Raw genomic sequence first — 16026 nt, 5'->3', positions numbered from 1 at the left:
CAGGTCTTACTTTCCCACTATGGTTTTCACACAACAAACTCAGGCTTTCCCAGACCAGACAGATGTGGAATGTATCTGCTGGATTCCAAGGTCATGGAATTATCCCATGTGAGATTCCTGGCACAGAGGTGAAAAACTTTAAGCACCATGAAACAATTGTTGCCATAAAGAATTATATTTTGGCAAGCGTAAATCATAACAGATGTACGGTTTCTAACAAATAAATTTGCAGTTGTGTCGTGCACTGCCACACTGTGTACCCAGCAGTGGGGAGGATTTATTCATCTGACTTCAGATAACGCAAATATTTTTAGCCAGCATTTTAAAGTGGTGGATGCAAAGGCATGTGAGCTTTGTGGAGTTAAAAGTCCCTTTGAATGAAATGCCAGTTGAAAGGGGCTGGTTTTATTCCCAACTTGTGCTTTGCCACTGACTCCAGCTCAAACAGTAGCTCAAACCAGTGTAGTAGTGCTCTGAAACTGGAAAGAAAAGAGGTTTTTGCTGTTGTCTAGGTTACTGAGAAAGGTAGCGACAATAGTATTAAAAATAGTGGTTATGATCATGTACCACTCTCTTAAGTTCACCTTCCAGCTTGGCTGGGTGGCACAGTACCTCGAAGTCTGGAAGGCAGCTGCCAAAAATGCAGGGACCTGCAGCCTGCTGGGATTTCCAGCTGCCAGCCCTCCCCTGTCGGATCACTGGCATCGCTTGTCACGAGCGGGCGCCGTGTCCGGCGCACCCAGCCTGTCACGGGACTCACCCGCTGTGCCAGGGACTCTTTGGATCTCAGCTGCACTCTCAGAGCTTGCTGAGCTGCTGCCATATGGCCCTAATACTCATAAAGTTTGACATGGTTTAAGAAAAATGTGTGCACAGACACAAACGTGTGCAGGTGGAGGAGGAGAGAACAGCAAAAGGTTTCTGACAGGGCCACGGAGAGCCTGAAGAGCACAGCTTGTGGCTGCCCTTTATGTGTACAGCCTGTCATCTGCTCCCAGGACAGGCTGGTTGAAGTGGTGCAGAATGCATAGAAATAAATCTGCATGAGAAGTAAAACATTTCCAATTAATAGCTGGTTGAGCTGCCCAGCAATCGCATGCAGCAGACTAAAAATAAAAAACCTAAAAATAGAAGATAATTCACAGGAGACAATTCAAGGAGAAATGGACCCATGGTATCAAGGAGTTTGGCATTGAATTTTTGTTTTTAGCTTTAAAACCCAGTATAGTTAATTGCAGATTTGTGGTAAGTTACAGAGGGTCCTTTGTGAAAAGCACTTATAGAAATCTGGGGATTTGTATTCTTCTTTATTACCCTGCTGGTTAGAGAGGAGGTGTGGTCAGGGCATCTGATTTTCAGTCTCACCTGTTCAGTCTGTGGGCAGAACATTGCCCTCCCTGTTTCCCCAACAGTGGGAACAACCCTAATGACACTTCTTAAAGGTGAGGAAAAGCTTAATGGGAAAAGGCATAAATATCTGTCACTACCGAAACCAGGCAATGGGAATAGCAAAATCAACAAATAAGAGAAAAAAAACCCACTGATAGTGCAGAAGGCCTTTCAGAATTAATGCATAGAGCTGCCTTATTGAAAGAAATGAGTGAAATTAATTGGTAGTGATTATTTTTCCAGCACTATCCTTGGCTGATCACATTGGAAACAGCCCAGTAGTCCTCGGTGGGGGCTGTTCCTTCCATGCTTGCTGTTGACATTTCAAGTCAGGGCCACAAACTGGCTCCGGTCTGGGCAGGATCCGCTGTGAGTTCTTGATGAGAGTGTACTTGAGATAGTGTCCTGTAGGTGAAATCAGTGTTTCCAGCTCTGCTGACACTCCTGGCACGCTCTGGAGCGTCTCTGCACAGATGCAGTTCAAAGCCTGTAGGTGGAACAGTGTTTGTAAACTCTTCCTGCCATGGTAACCTCAGAAGGGCACCTGGTCCTACACAGAATTGGGCCTTTCTGTAGGAAAACTCAACTTGAGTCTTAAATTACACAATGAGCATCTGAAGATTTATGATTTAAAAGCTCCTTAAGAAGGAAAAGAAAAAAAGAAAAAAGAAAAATAATAGCCCAATTGTTTCCTGCCCTAAATCGTTGCTCTTTGACATTCTAACCTAAGAGAGACCCCTTTGGCACCTACCCCTGCGACAGGCAGGAGAACTACAAAGTAAACTCCTTCCATAGGGATAATGAAGTCACTGCCTTAGGCACACTCTGCTATCACACCTGATAATCTCTTTAAAACACAGTGCGATTAATTATTAATTAGGAAGATGAATGTTGTCTAGAAAAGGAGTTTCAAAGGCTACAAATCTGAACTGCTTAGTGTTACCAGGATTTTGTTGATACCGAAAATGTTTGTCAAAGGCAGTCTGCAGCGACTCCTAATGTACCCAATAAACAAAATATCCTGAATAAACAGAGCCAGCAGGCACCAGGGCTCTGTACTCTGCTTATTTTTAACTGCTCAGACATTGTTTCCCACAGAGCTCTTACAGGAAGGGGACGTTCGATTTTCTTGGTATCACCCAGTTGTGCTGGGGCAGCAGCATTTCCATTGGCCCTGCTACAGAGTTCCTCTGTGTTCAGGATCCATTTTTAATGGCCAGTTGACGTCAAAGATGGAAAGTTGGGTGTGTGACTGGGTCCCATCCTGAGAGGGATGGAGCTGAAGTATTTTGCTGAGTCAAAGAGACTAAAATGTCAGCTCAGTCCAGCTCTTGTTAAACTCAATCTAACTTCCATGGGCAGTGGATCAGGCTGCATATCCATGGGATAATGCTTCATAGGAAGCAAATGACTGCTCCCTTTCTTCTTCCTACCAGCCATGCTGTCAGTGACTGCAGCTTTTGGCCTTTCCTTCCAGCTCTTTCTCCAGCCCCACCAGTAACCACTGCAGTGCAGTCACCTCTGGTGAATTCTGCAAAACATGAAACCTCAGAAGTGATGTACGAGGGAGCATTTTCCTAACAATTTTGTGAAATTTCGGATTAGCCACTATTTCTAGTCTATTTTAAAGCTTTGCAGATTTTGTTCCTCATTTGTGGCAGAAACCAGGACAACTGTATGTAAATGCCATGAGTTGCTATGAACCCAGAGAGTGGAGAATAATATATAATAGTTTAAAAATGTACAGTTAAAAAATACTGTCAAACCCAGTCATGACTCAATCTTGAGTCCGCAACCAAAATCAAGTCCTCTTGCTTCATCCTTCTGCAAGACCATTAATGCCAGATAGCTTTTTTATTAGGAAAACAAGTATTTTTGAAAAAGAGGTAAAAGCAACATGCACAGCCAATAGTTTGTGATGGAAAAGAGTTTTCACCTGGATTTGGCCCGTCCATATAGTATGAGATAATAATTTTATAATTAAACATTTGTAAGAGTTTTAATAACTGTGGTCCTTTTAATGTAACCTTTTAACCAGCTCATTCCTTCTTTCCTGCATGAACATCTCATGAAGGTCACAGGGTTTTTATCCTCACCACACCTTCTCATGAGGTGTGTGAAGCAACCTCTGAGTTGCATGGTGTGATCTGAAGCAGAGAGCACAAGAATTGGGATAGTTCTTCATTCCTGAAAAAACAAATGATGGGAATTAAACACCTCAAAGGACCTACATGATTTTGTTTATGGAAGGTCTAAGGCAGAGAAACAATGGGAGCCTGTGGACAGCACCCCATCATTAGTGGACCATCCTTATTCCTTTAGGTTAAATGTTACCACCCAAAAATGATGGGTGTTATTTTATACTGCAGGTTCTGTGGAAGTCACTTGCACTTTGTATTGGCAGAAATGCGTTGATTTCTTCCCTTGTTTTTGTAGAAAGGTCTCTTTCATAAATCAAAGGTTGGCAAATAATAAAAACCCAAGATTATTTACTGGCTAAAGGAATATTTGCAGTGTCTTTGGCTACATAGTTCAAAGGATTTGTCTTCTTTTGGAAAGTAGCCCTAGAACTGCTGATCCTTAGCTCTAACATAAAAGCTGTCCCAGGAATGATGCTATCAGCAGTCCCTGAGGGCTGAAATGGCAGCTGAGGAGTGATGTGCTGGTGGTCTTCCAGGACACTGCGAGTGAGGACATTGCTTATGTCAGCACCACGATGTACACACAGGACCTGCTGTGTTACTCTGTCTTTGGGATATTGATAAATCTACCTCTTCAAACACAATTCCCAGGAGGATGCAGTGCAGCCATACTGTTCCCAAAGGCTTAAAAGTAGTTTTCCCAGCCTCTTTTTCCACATGCTGTACCCAGCATAAAAAAAATATGTATGAATGTTTCCCCGGTTCACTTTTGACATGACAACTTGTGTAGGAGTCTCCAGTCTCATTCAGCTGTAATTTAAAACATCTGATCTGTAAACCCATAAAATTGAAGTTTATGCTGGAATGACAGACACACCCTGGCCCTGCACCACTATGGGATATGTGGAAATCAGGGAAATCATTTGGTGTGCAGAGAAGTAAACCCCAAAGCTAGTAATTGGCAGTTTCATTCTTAATATATACATGCCCCATTTGAATTTGCATGAAAATTGGAGTGCAGGATTTTCTGTGTATTCAAAGCAGCCTGTGACTTCTTCCTGAACTAATACCACTTTAGGGTATGGTTGGTGCTCTTTAGTCCTGTCCAGTAGTGTCTTCCTACCAGGGCAGTCTGCAAATGCATTGGAGGTTCACAGGGAATGAAAAGCCTCTCCATGGAAATAAGGAGAGCAGCACAGGCTGTTTACCCCTCAAGGTTTTCAGGATCCCCATAAGCTCCTTTGGCACTGGAGCCTGAGCTCACAAGCCCTGATTCAAAGCACTTAGTCAAGGTGAACAAAAACTTTATGGCCTCAGGCATGTTAAATCTGAACTGACATTAAAGGCATCTGCTGTGTCAGGAGCTGGAAGCTTCTCTGTCTTCAAGCAAAAACACTGCAGTGTAAACAAGACCTGAAATATGGTGGTGCTCAACCTAGAGGAAGAGAAATGGAGAACTTCCCAATCCCTGCTGGAGTTCATCCCTTTCTCTGGATCATGTTAAAGCTATTCCTTAGTGGAATAGCTTTTGTCTCTCCTCTGCAAAGATATCATAGAGTTGACTGCAGATTTGCTGCAAGAATATAGCCCTTAGGGCTCCTTCATTAGCTGTGCAGTGTGGGTTTTCTGGAGCACGCAAGACCCTTCTCAGTGTGCTCCAGAATGAGGCAGTTTTGAGTTTGTGAGGTTTTTTCTTCTGAATTTCAGGATTTGGTCCTTTGGATACACAAGATTCACCAACTGAGAGAGCTTTCGATGGGGGATTTTCCCAATCTCTGTAATAAACTCTCTTCTCTCCTTCCTCCAGTTTACTCCAAGTTTTATTTCTTGCTCAGAAGCTGCTGCCCTCGCTGGCCACAGCTGCTCTCCCAGCTCTGGTCACAGCATTACTTATGAGACTTTAATGACAATGTCTGCCTCAGCCTTTTGCTTGGTCTGGTTACTTCAGCATCTACAGAATGTTTTCACAAAGAAGCAGATGGTGGTAGGAGTAATTGGGCTGTAAAACAGCATTAGCAGCTAAAAACGATTTTCACCAGAAAGGATTCTGCGGGCAGGGTGAGGGAGGTTCAGCACTGTTTTCGTGTTTTCTCTCCCATACATTCACCCCTGCCCTGGCTGTAGGTGGTAGCTCTCTGCTTCCAGGAGATGAGCCCTGTCAGGTCAGTCACAAATATGAACAGTTGATGAATAACCCATTATAAAGTCACTTTTATGTTGACTCAGTGGACGTTTCCTGGCTTCAGAGAGAGGCAAGATAATGGCTAGCTTTGTAGAAAGAAAGAATCTCTAAAATGCAACATTTTTTTCCCTTTGTGACTTTTATTGCTTTGTACACTGACATGTCTGAGGGAGGAAAACAGGGCCTTGTTGCCAATAATCCACAGCGCTTGGCACAGACGGTCTTTAAAATCTGGCACCAAGATGAATATTAATTCAGTTGTTTTCCCACAGAAGCTACTGATTAGTCAAGGCCAAGTATCCCTGAGATGATTCATTAAAACCAACATCTGAGACCACCTTTACTGAGTAGCTCTGCTTCTTGTCAGCCCTGGAACAGGTGATGGAATGTGTAATGGAAGGGGCGACCAAAGTCCCAGAACAGAGTAAAGATAAAAATGCAGAGAAACCCCAAAGGCTGTGGTGCAATCACTTCTCAGTTTTCTGGGCATGGAGCCAGGACAACTAGCCAAGGGGGATCACACCCCAGGCAAGGGATTCCTCCCATGGCTCAGAGCTGGTATCCTTATTCCTCTGTCACCATCCCCTTGCTCCCAGGCGTCCCAGTCCCAGTTGGCAGCTGGTGGTTTGAAGAAGAGTGGCACTACTGTGGCAGTGGTGCTGCGGTGTCCCTCTGTCTGATGATGGGGGATGATGATGATGATGGTGATGATGATGAAGTCATGAGTGCCCCAACATGTGATATGCCTCTACTGGACACCTGCGTGGTCTAGGCTGATGGTAGCTCGGCTGCTGTGGCTCAAGGGCAAGAATTTGAAGTCAATATATACTATAAAACTTAAAGTCTTTCAACAGGCAATGCTTAACAAAACAAGAAATCTCATTTTTTACTTCTTTGTGCAAAACCCATTTTATTTCACCTGAGTATTGCAGGGGTCTTCATGCACAAAGCAAATTGCAGCTGGTACAATTTCTTTTAGCTTTTCACTGTGTTTACTGGTCTCTCTCTGTGTGAATCTTGACTTCTTCCATTTAATAACAGCATTTCTTTTACCTCAAGAAGAATACATAGGTACAGCACAGGTTTAAGGCAGGCTATATCAAAGAAACACTGAAGGGAAAGATTGTCTGAGGTACTGCAGTAGGAGGATGAACAAAATGACTGAAAGGTCTTCCCATGTCAGACATCTATGATTTTAAATACTGAACGATCAAGACAAAGGCATTTCCTGGTGATTAATGATGGGCTGGGTGTAGTCATGTCTGGGCCTTAACCCTGGCCTCCTGTATATCCCTAGGAAATGCCCTGTGGCTTAGTTCTTTCTGCTGTTTTAAGCTACACTTGGCTTATGATTGATTGTCGTCTTTAAAAGTACCTTAATGTTTGTGGCTATTTTGGTGACTGCTCTAGACAGCTTTGTTCCTCTCTCCCGGGTCTGGGTGTTATTCCTAAACCCATAGTCCTAAACTAATATAAACATGTCTGAATAGCAGAGAGCTGGGAGTTTAGGCATATGTAGGGCAGTTTAATGCAGGTGTGATATAAAACACACAGCAACCTGCAGGTTGTTTGGTATCAGTGGTGGCTGTAGAGATGATGTCCAGGACCTCTGCCAGCTGAGCAGTGACAGGTGCTTTCCATCTCTGCTAAAATTTGATGTGCTGTTGGGAATGATGGCCAATAAGATGAACGTTATATTGACAATGTAGTGATGATCACTGACAGCGTAAAGGTGCTTTTGGCAGCACTGCTCTCTTAAGGAGACTGGGTGAGTATCAGGGTGCAGAGCTTGTTACTCTAACATTGCCTTTAGAGTTCCTTTGACTTTGTATTATTAATCCTGACCCAATTCCCAACGTGTTGGCTTCCTAAAAATCCCATTAAATCAATGCAACTCCAAATGTACTGAGTCACAACCAAATTAAAAAAGCTGGATGTGTAAAATGTTGCATATTTGTTCTCAAAAGCTCTCAGCAGCTCATTACTTTGGGCATTGCCTTGTGCTGTATTTATAGTGAATTCTAGTGGAAGCAGAAAATAACTGACTTGCTCAAGATAAGCAAAGCAAACAGCCACCACTTTTCCAGTCAGTGAAAACCTGGGGCTGCTCTGGCAGCCTGTTCCCACCATCAAAACTGGCTCATCAGGAGGGATAGCCAAGAAGGGAGAGTTTTCCAAACTGGACCAAATTTGCTTGACAAGTGAACTGATTTGTATGACCCTTTTTTGAAGTGGAGGGTGAAGCATTGGCTGACAGGCCTCCCAGATTCACCAGGCAATCACTGTTTCATAGAATCATAGAATGGTTTGGCTCAAAGGGGCCTTAAATATCAACTAGTTCCAGCTCCCAGGAATTTCCAGGAAATTTTGAGCTTTTGGCTCTCCTTAAATTAAGTTAATGATTTGGAGATGGAAGCAGATATGATTAAGTAAGATGCAACTTAATATTGTTGTAGCTGTTATAGTGTAAGAACATGGCCCATACAGTGTTTGCAGACAGGTGAATGGTGGATTTTATTAGATTTACCTGTGGAAATAGGCAACCTGAAGACAGACATGTGCCCAAGAGCTCTTGTCCCTTTTTCTAGCTCTGCTTGTTGATCTAATAAAATATATTACTTCCACAAACCTCATCTTGCCTGCAATTAAATGAAATCCTCCCAGAATCATACTGTGTGACAGATCTTTTAATTCATTTCAGACCCGCTGCAGCTCCATCCAGTCCCTCTGCTTCGCCATGGGAGCAGCAGTGTTTTGTGCCACTGCACAGCCCCTTGCTTCTCCTTTTGTAGTAACTGTGCAAAGATTTGATAGCAACACATTAATGAGGATTTGTGTGGCTGTGGAGAGAGGGGAAACTTATCTTTTGAACGTGTGAATTATGGAGTGTGCGGGTTAACAAAGTGAGAAAGAGCAAAGGTATGTTCAGAGCTGCCATTGATGGAGTTAATGGCAATCGCAGATGATCAGCCTGACCTTTCCATCTCTAATTCCATACACTACACTGCCCTTTGTGCTGGGTGGTGAAGAGGAAAATAAAATAGGCTAGAAAAACTTTCTAAGCTCAAAACTAGGATAAAAATGTCACATTTCGAGGCCATGGGGAAAAAAAATGTCACCTGTGCTTTTTTAGAAAAAGCAGAAAGTAAAAAAAGTATGAAATAAAATTGGAAATATAAAGTAGTAACATCCTGATTATGAAAATTGAAGCTATTTTCTTATAATTTTAATAACATCTTCTTTTTAATAATTATCCTTTACCCCAGGTGGAGTTTCACTATATTCTTTATTTATGACTATATCTTTAAAATGGGTGGTTAGAACAAGAAAACCAAACAATCAGTATGACTGACTTTTAAACCAAAAAGTTTCTGAAACAGTGCAGTTTCTCATCCCACCCCCTGCCCCTGGTGAAGCCCATCCTGCACTGCCTGAACCACCCAGGGGTAACACGAGCTGCCACATTCTGCCTTGTGCTGCCTAGGAGTGAATAGAGGAAAAAAATACAGGATTTCAGTTTTTTAGCACCATGAATCATACTTGCCTTTTGTAACCAGGCTCTTTAGGCCAACTGCTGGCTATAGGATTCATACTTAAATATAAAAACAGGGCCCCTGAAGCAATTAGTGCTTGTAAGTACCTGCAGGATAAGGCCTGGGAATCCCAGTGTTGATCCAGATGGGCCACACTCTAGAATGTCTCCCTCATCTATCTGTAGGGTGTGAGAGTTTAAAAGTGAAACATCTATCAAAATCTCATTACTTTGGAGAGGATGGGAGCTCATGGATTATAAACCTTAATTTATTTTTTATATCTTAAATCATGGTGCCATATCTAAGGCATAAATTTTTGCAAAACAAACTGCTGAAGCATTTTGAAGGAGTTAAATAAACACTCCCGGCACTGCTCCGGAGCAGTGCCAGAGGGAACAGGCAGGTGCGTGGGGTGAGGATGGCAGAGAGGTGCTGATGGCACAGTGCTTTGGGAACTCCTACTCTTGTTGTTTTTGCAATTGGAGGCTTGTATTTACTCAGAGGGGAGGAGAGAAGGTTAATGCTATCAGTTTCTGGGAATACAGGCACTCCCCAGTGACTGAAAGAGAATATTCCTGGATCCCTCAAAGACCATAATTTCACTCCCAAGTGTCTGCTAGCAGAAAGACATGCCTGTCTGCCTTCAGTTTAATATCATCACAAAGGGCTGATTTATTTAATGGTGTCAAGCTTCCCGACAGCCTTCGAGTTCGTGCTCTGTAGGGTTTGCTTGGTGGTGTAGGAGGCTGAAATGGGTATCAGTGTACAAGGCAGCATTTTAAGTTGAGCAGCACTAAGCAGCCTGATCCTGCAAATGTAGGATCATGAAGCTTGTTTCAGAGATTCATCTTGCCAAGTTTTGTGTGTCATTTAAGGAGAAGTCTTTCCAATAGAGACCAAATGCATTTGGGAGTGAGAGTGATGAGCTCCTGAACCCTTGTTAGAAAATGCCCTTACCTCCTGGGACAGGGCCCAGAGGATTTACTCAGTCCTATCATCTGTGGGAGGTGGGGGATCCTAAAGCACAAGAAAGACAGAAAAATCAAAAACTCTACCACAAGTATGTGACAAGTAAAATGAAGTTAAAAACAGCCACAAAACATGGGATGAGGGCAAGGTTAGGGGTCAAAACTGAATTCATGACAACTTTATCAGATATATGGTTAATGAAGGACTGCTTCTGTAATATTTTATTCTGCATTATTTTATTTTGTAATATTTTATTTTGTTCTTTATTATTTTATTTCTGTAGTATTTTTGCCCCATTTACAATGTTTGGCTACAACTGGACTCCTCCTCTACTAGAGTCAGAATAGTGCTGATTCCAGAGATAAGACACACAAAGTGAAGGTGATAAAGACAGGCAATTATAAAAGCATCTTTGTTTCCCAGGGTGGACAGCCTTCCCCTGAAGGTCACTCTGACAATGTTCCAGGATGTACTTGTGGAGCTGGTGGCTGCTGCAGTGAGGGGCCAGGCAGTGTAATCAGAGCTGACATCTGGGTGCTCTCTGTCAGGGCTTCAGGAAGCTTGTTTTGCTCTGAGATAGACCTGCTCTCACTGGGCAACGGGAAAAGCCAATGTGACTGTTAAAACAAGAGTGGAAAAAATATGGATCTGGAATATGCACTGCTTTATCCTGCCAAGCCAAGTGTTTATTGTGGAGGCCAGACACATCTGTCCTTCTCCAGCAGATATGGTGTTTCTTGGATTAAAAAGGCTGACTGTAGTGGAACAGTGGAAGAAATTGCTTCAGAAGGCTGACTTATTGGAGTCCTATATCACATGGACCCTGTCAGAAAAATATTAGCCACAATAAAGGCTGACACTCAGGGAGATGAAAGCAATATTGCTTGATATTGTGATTACCTTTATAGCAACATGCTGAAGGTGAGCAGTGCGGAATTGAGTCCTTTCTTCATTTGACCTGGGTGGTCACTATGATTACTTCAGGGACTTTTTTTTTGTTTTATGTAATAAAACATCTGTAATAAAAGATTTTTTAAAAAATGAGTTTTGGGAAAGGAACTGGAGACACGGATTGCAGGCAGCTATTTGGGTCAAGGGGTTCAGTTTTTGCCAGGCTCCAGATGGAGATGAGAGGAGGATAGGGGCTGGAAGTGACTCTGAAGCTGAATCCATCTACACTGTAAAAGCAATGAGAACAACATCAATTTACTGAGCTGCACCTGATCCAAAGTTTGGCAAGAAAGGGATGGATGCAGGCATTATTCCCTGTGTGGGGTATTTCTGAGAATGCTGCTTGTGAATGTGGGTCTGCTCTGAAAGCTGCAGCAAGTGTGAATGACAACGCTCATCACGCTATCTCTGCGTTTTCATGCCCTTGCAGATTTACTGGAAGATCTTGGGAAACTGCAGTGTTGGTGGAACAATTTAGTTATATCAAGGAAAAGGATTTTTTTTTGGAAACTTGACAAAAGAAATAAAATCTACCTACTGGAGGGGTGCACAAGTTTCTTTTGGTGGAAGGACACTGCAGGATATTTGCAGACAGTGAATGTTCACTGAACACTCTGCACTGGAGGGAGGTTTATTTTTTTCAGTTAAAATCAAAATATGTTAACATTTGGCCTTTCCCTATGCTTTGGTTTGGACTCAGAAGATATTCTCATATGCTGCTGTAATTTTTTTCCAGAAAAGCAGATACCTTCCCTGTTCCTCTACAAAAGCTTTATGCCACAATAATTTAAGATTTCCTCCAGGTCAGAATATTTCTGCATGTAAAACTCTTTGAAGGTTTAAATAGATTGTAACTGAGTTTTGACATGTATTAGCACGTGTCAGGTACAGCAGTTATTAAGGGTAGTGGAGACAAGGCACATTCCATCTCTCCAGAGACTGACTTGCAGGTGTCCAGATCACTACAGGCCACAAGCGGGCAAAGCCTCTAAAAAAAAATCACCCTTTGTTACAACAAGCATTAAAAATGTCGTTTGCCACCCATTTCAGCAATAGGTCAGGTGAGGAATAAGCTCTAGTTGCTCTTACAAAATCACGTCCCAGGATTATTATTGGGAAAATTTCCTTTTTATTTCTTTTAATGTAAATATTTTCTGTGTGTGTCTCTCTCTCTAAGGTTCTGCATCCACACAGAACATATTTTAAAATTATATTAAAGTATACATTTATGTTAAAGCATGATGCACTTTGTTCCTGGGTTCTGTCCTGTTCTCCTCTTTATGAGCTGAACATGTCTGCATCCAAACAATTCATAACAGAGAAATTGTTTGATGGATTTTTTTTTTTTTTTTTTTTGATCCTTTAATTCCTTTCAATCATATATCAGGAAGGAGTGGGATATGCAAAAGGAAATACTCAGGCCTGGGTACTTTTTTAAACAGAACATGTTTGAGCAAAGCCAACTGACTCCCTGCCCTTCTCTTCCCAGGGCACAGCCTCCGTCCTGCAGCGCAGGTCTGACAATGAGGAGTACGTTGAGGTTGGAAGACTTGGTCCCTCAGATTATTTTGGTAAGAAAATTCAGCTAAGCATGGTTCAGAAAGACAGGCACGTCTGGGTCAAGCACTTATTGTCTTAATTAGTGTTCCACTCTTACATGCAAGGGGTTATGCACAGGTCAGCCGCTGCTCTCAGCGATGCTCTGAGATTTCAGGGAAGCTGAATCCATTCCATGGTTTACACCAGCGTAGCTGACAGGAGACAGATCCCAAATCAGCAAAACAGTCTGAAAGCATTTGTTTTCAAAGGCATTTTACACACATGCATTATGCATGTGTAATGCATTTGTACTGTCAGCAGAATTATGTAAAGTGTCTATCAAGAGATATATAAAGGGAGATGTTCTACTAGCAGAGCAATGGGATGGTGCAATATGCACCCTCTGAAAGAGAGGAGGGCATGTGGCAGTGTGTTGTCTCTTTTCCAGGTGAGATAGCCTTGCTGCTCAACCGGCCCCGGGCAGCCACAGTGGTGGCACGTGGACCCCTCAAGTGTGTGAAGCTGGACCGGCCCCGCTTCGAACGAGTGCTCGGCCCCTGCTCCGAGATCCTCAAGAGAAACATTCAGAGATACAACAGCTTCATTTCGCTCACTGTCTAAATGATTCCTCTGGAAAGCTGCCTTCATGTGACCTTGTGCACTTAAAATTTGCTCTGTGCAGCTCCACAGCTTTATGAAGAAAAAAAAAGAAGTTTGCATTTTATGTGTATTTTTTTCTGTTTATGTCACCTAGTGGATGTCAGCTCAAATCTCATGTATCATGGAAATGGAACAATAACTGTTTGGGTAAGACTAGCTTTGAGGAAGATTGGGGCTCTTTTGGGCTCTTGGCTTGCAGACAAGATTTTTACCCATTGTTGGTTCATATTGGTTAAAACTGTGGGTTCAACTATTTAAAATACATATGAATTTCTGTTTTCTTTATTATCTTTAAAGCTGGTCTTACTCAACTTTTCTCAAGGTTCTTTGATCGTGTGATGTGAAAGATGTCCCTGCCCATGGCAGGGGGTTGGAAGTCGATGGCCTTTCAGGACCCTTCCAACCCAAACCAGTCTGTGATTCCGTGATATCTCTCTGCCTGTCACTTCTAAAAGACTTTTCACTGGTTACGGACTGGGGGGTTCCGAAATCTCACGGAATGAGTGGCAGTCTCATTGATGAGATGCAATTTAAGGGGGAAGGTTGGAGGAAGCTTTTTGATCATTCCAGCAAGCCAGGGAAAAGTAAAGCTTTTTGAGTGATTTTGTTTGTGGCTTAAATATAGGGGCCATATTCCTCCATGTCACAAACCCTTTTGGGTCTGCTTTGTAGGATATGCTCAGGCAAACAGCCTGCTTCAGTCTTCTGAGTGAAGAAGTCAAGGGACAGTGTTTTGTAAGAATTCAAATGGAGCCTTTAGGACCTAAGTCCTCAGCCTTTTTTAAACGAGGATTTACATTAGAGTCCTTAGAAGTCCAGTGGGCGCTTCTCTGCTGAATTAAGTTGGCTTCAAAACTCAGCAGAATGTCCTCAGCCACTTCTCTGAACATTACATGAAATGCTGAAGAGATGGTGCCAGGTGCACTTCAGGGACAAATACAGTAGCTTGTTTTTAATAAGGTCCACTTAATTAAATTCAAATGCCTTTCTTCTAGCATATGACTACATTTTAGAATTTTTTAAAATTTTCTGAAAGCCAAATAAGTGCTTCAAAATGCTGCTTCTCCTCCAAAAGACAGGTATTGTGTAACAAAGAGCATCAGGATCCTGGAGCCCAGGTCCCTCCAGGGGTCTCATGGCCTTGCTGGCAGTCATTGCTGCCCTGCCTACACACGGGGCTCCTTCTGAATGGGGCTTTTTGCAGATCTCTCAAGGCTGGGGATCATTGCTGCCCTCAAGGATGGGATCATTGGGACTATGATTTGCAAAGCTTTACCTTTGCAGGTAAACTTGTCATTGCCAGCAGCAGCAAAGCTCTGCATCTCAGCCACTCTAAACAGCACTGCCTGCCCTTCACTTGGGCCAAAACTCTACTTCTTCTTTACAATAACTTTCTTATAAGTAAATACAAGCTTTCTGTACCTTTGACATGCCAAGGGTTAAGCAGTGAAATACGGCCCAAATCTCCCTTTTGAAACTACAGGTGTAGCTGACCTTGGCTATATGGCTAAAATGAGTCCTACTGACACACAATTGCTTTTTTCTTTAGAATTAACAAATGCTAATTGGACACTTTCCTGTTGACTCCCACCAAGGGCCCAATATTCCAGTAGCTGCCCACAGTGGTTCTCACAGAGCTAAAAAGCTTCTCAGCTTCACGCTCTTCTCATCACTTAAAGGTGCTTAATTTATTTTAGCATAATTTCAGTGGTCCTGTTAGTGTATATTCATTGCTGCTATTTATTATGATTACGTTATGCCTCTTGCACGTGTTATTAAATATGACCATTCACAGTTTCCAACCTTGCAATTTTTATCACGTACATTTATATAGGCAGACCCCCATTCTATATAGATATGTCAATGTATACGCATTTGGTTATCTGCTGCACTGTTTTTGTATTCTCTTGTGCAATTTTTAAAAGAAATATTTTTTAAATGTTACCAGTCACTCAAGTATGTTCTTTTACTTGTTGCATTTCTGTTGTGTTGGTAAAAAAATTGTGAATATTTCGCATAATATGCAGGACACATCTCTTGTCAAATACCAAGTATAAGCCTCATTGTTTAGAAGTTACTTGAGCACACAGACACACTGCAGATTCTTTGCTTTAAACCTTTACAGCTCATGGAAAATACATTTGAATTATGGTTCTGTTATAAGCAATCTCAAGAGAAATGTAACTGTCTAACACCAGGATTCCTGTGCTTTAAGTGGAACAAAATGATATTCAGTGACATTTTGAAGATAATTGTAATATTTGCAGTGGATGATGGGACAGGATTATGGTATGAATAAAATTCTTCTACGTTATAAGTGGCCATTGTGAGTTTATTGCTAATGGAAGTTTGTGTGAGTAGATGTCATGTTCCAGTTAAAATCTGTATATCATCAAAACTTTGAGCTCCACTGAAAATAATCAGATGCAAAGGGACAAAAAATAGACCAAGATTCCCAGTGCTATATATAGTAATGGAAACCAAACTGGTTTTGTGGAGGATTAGCATGAAGGAAAAAAAATCATCTGTTTAAATGTAACCATATATGTCTATATAAAGAAATAGGGGTCCGATGAGTCTCTTGGACCTTCCTGTTGTTGTCCAGGTGCCAGCTGTGAAACCCTCAGGACTGATGCTGAGCCTGTTGTACGGCCAGGGTGTA

At 42.2% G+C, this 16026-nt stretch overlaps 1 protein-coding gene across 2 annotated transcripts in view; it reads left to right on the top strand.

Moving 5' to 3' along the window:
• Positions 1–15681, top strand: part of PRKAR1B (protein kinase cAMP-dependent type I regulatory subunit beta) — a 92907-nt gene extending 77226 nt beyond the window's left edge. For both annotated transcript variants that reach the window (XM_053992298.1, XM_053992297.1), the window contains exons 10-11: positions 12655–12736; positions 13153–15681. In XM_053992298.1, the coding sequence (XP_053848273.1) occupies positions 12655–12736; positions 13153–13325 (255 nt within the window). In that variant the 3' untranslated portion in view covers positions 13326–15681. The remainder of the gene's footprint in view (positions 1–12654; positions 12737–13152) is intronic.
• Positions 15682–16026: the final 345 nt, after the last annotated feature.

The sequence above is a fragment of the Vidua macroura genome, chromosome 16, assembly GCF_024509145.1.
Source record: "Vidua macroura isolate BioBank_ID:100142 chromosome 16, ASM2450914v1, whole genome shotgun sequence".
Classification (NCBI taxonomy): domain Eukaryota; kingdom Metazoa; phylum Chordata; class Aves; order Passeriformes; family Viduidae; genus Vidua; species Vidua macroura.
The sequence above is the reverse complement of the archived record's forward strand: the minus strand, read 5'-3'. Positions and strand labels throughout refer to the sequence as shown.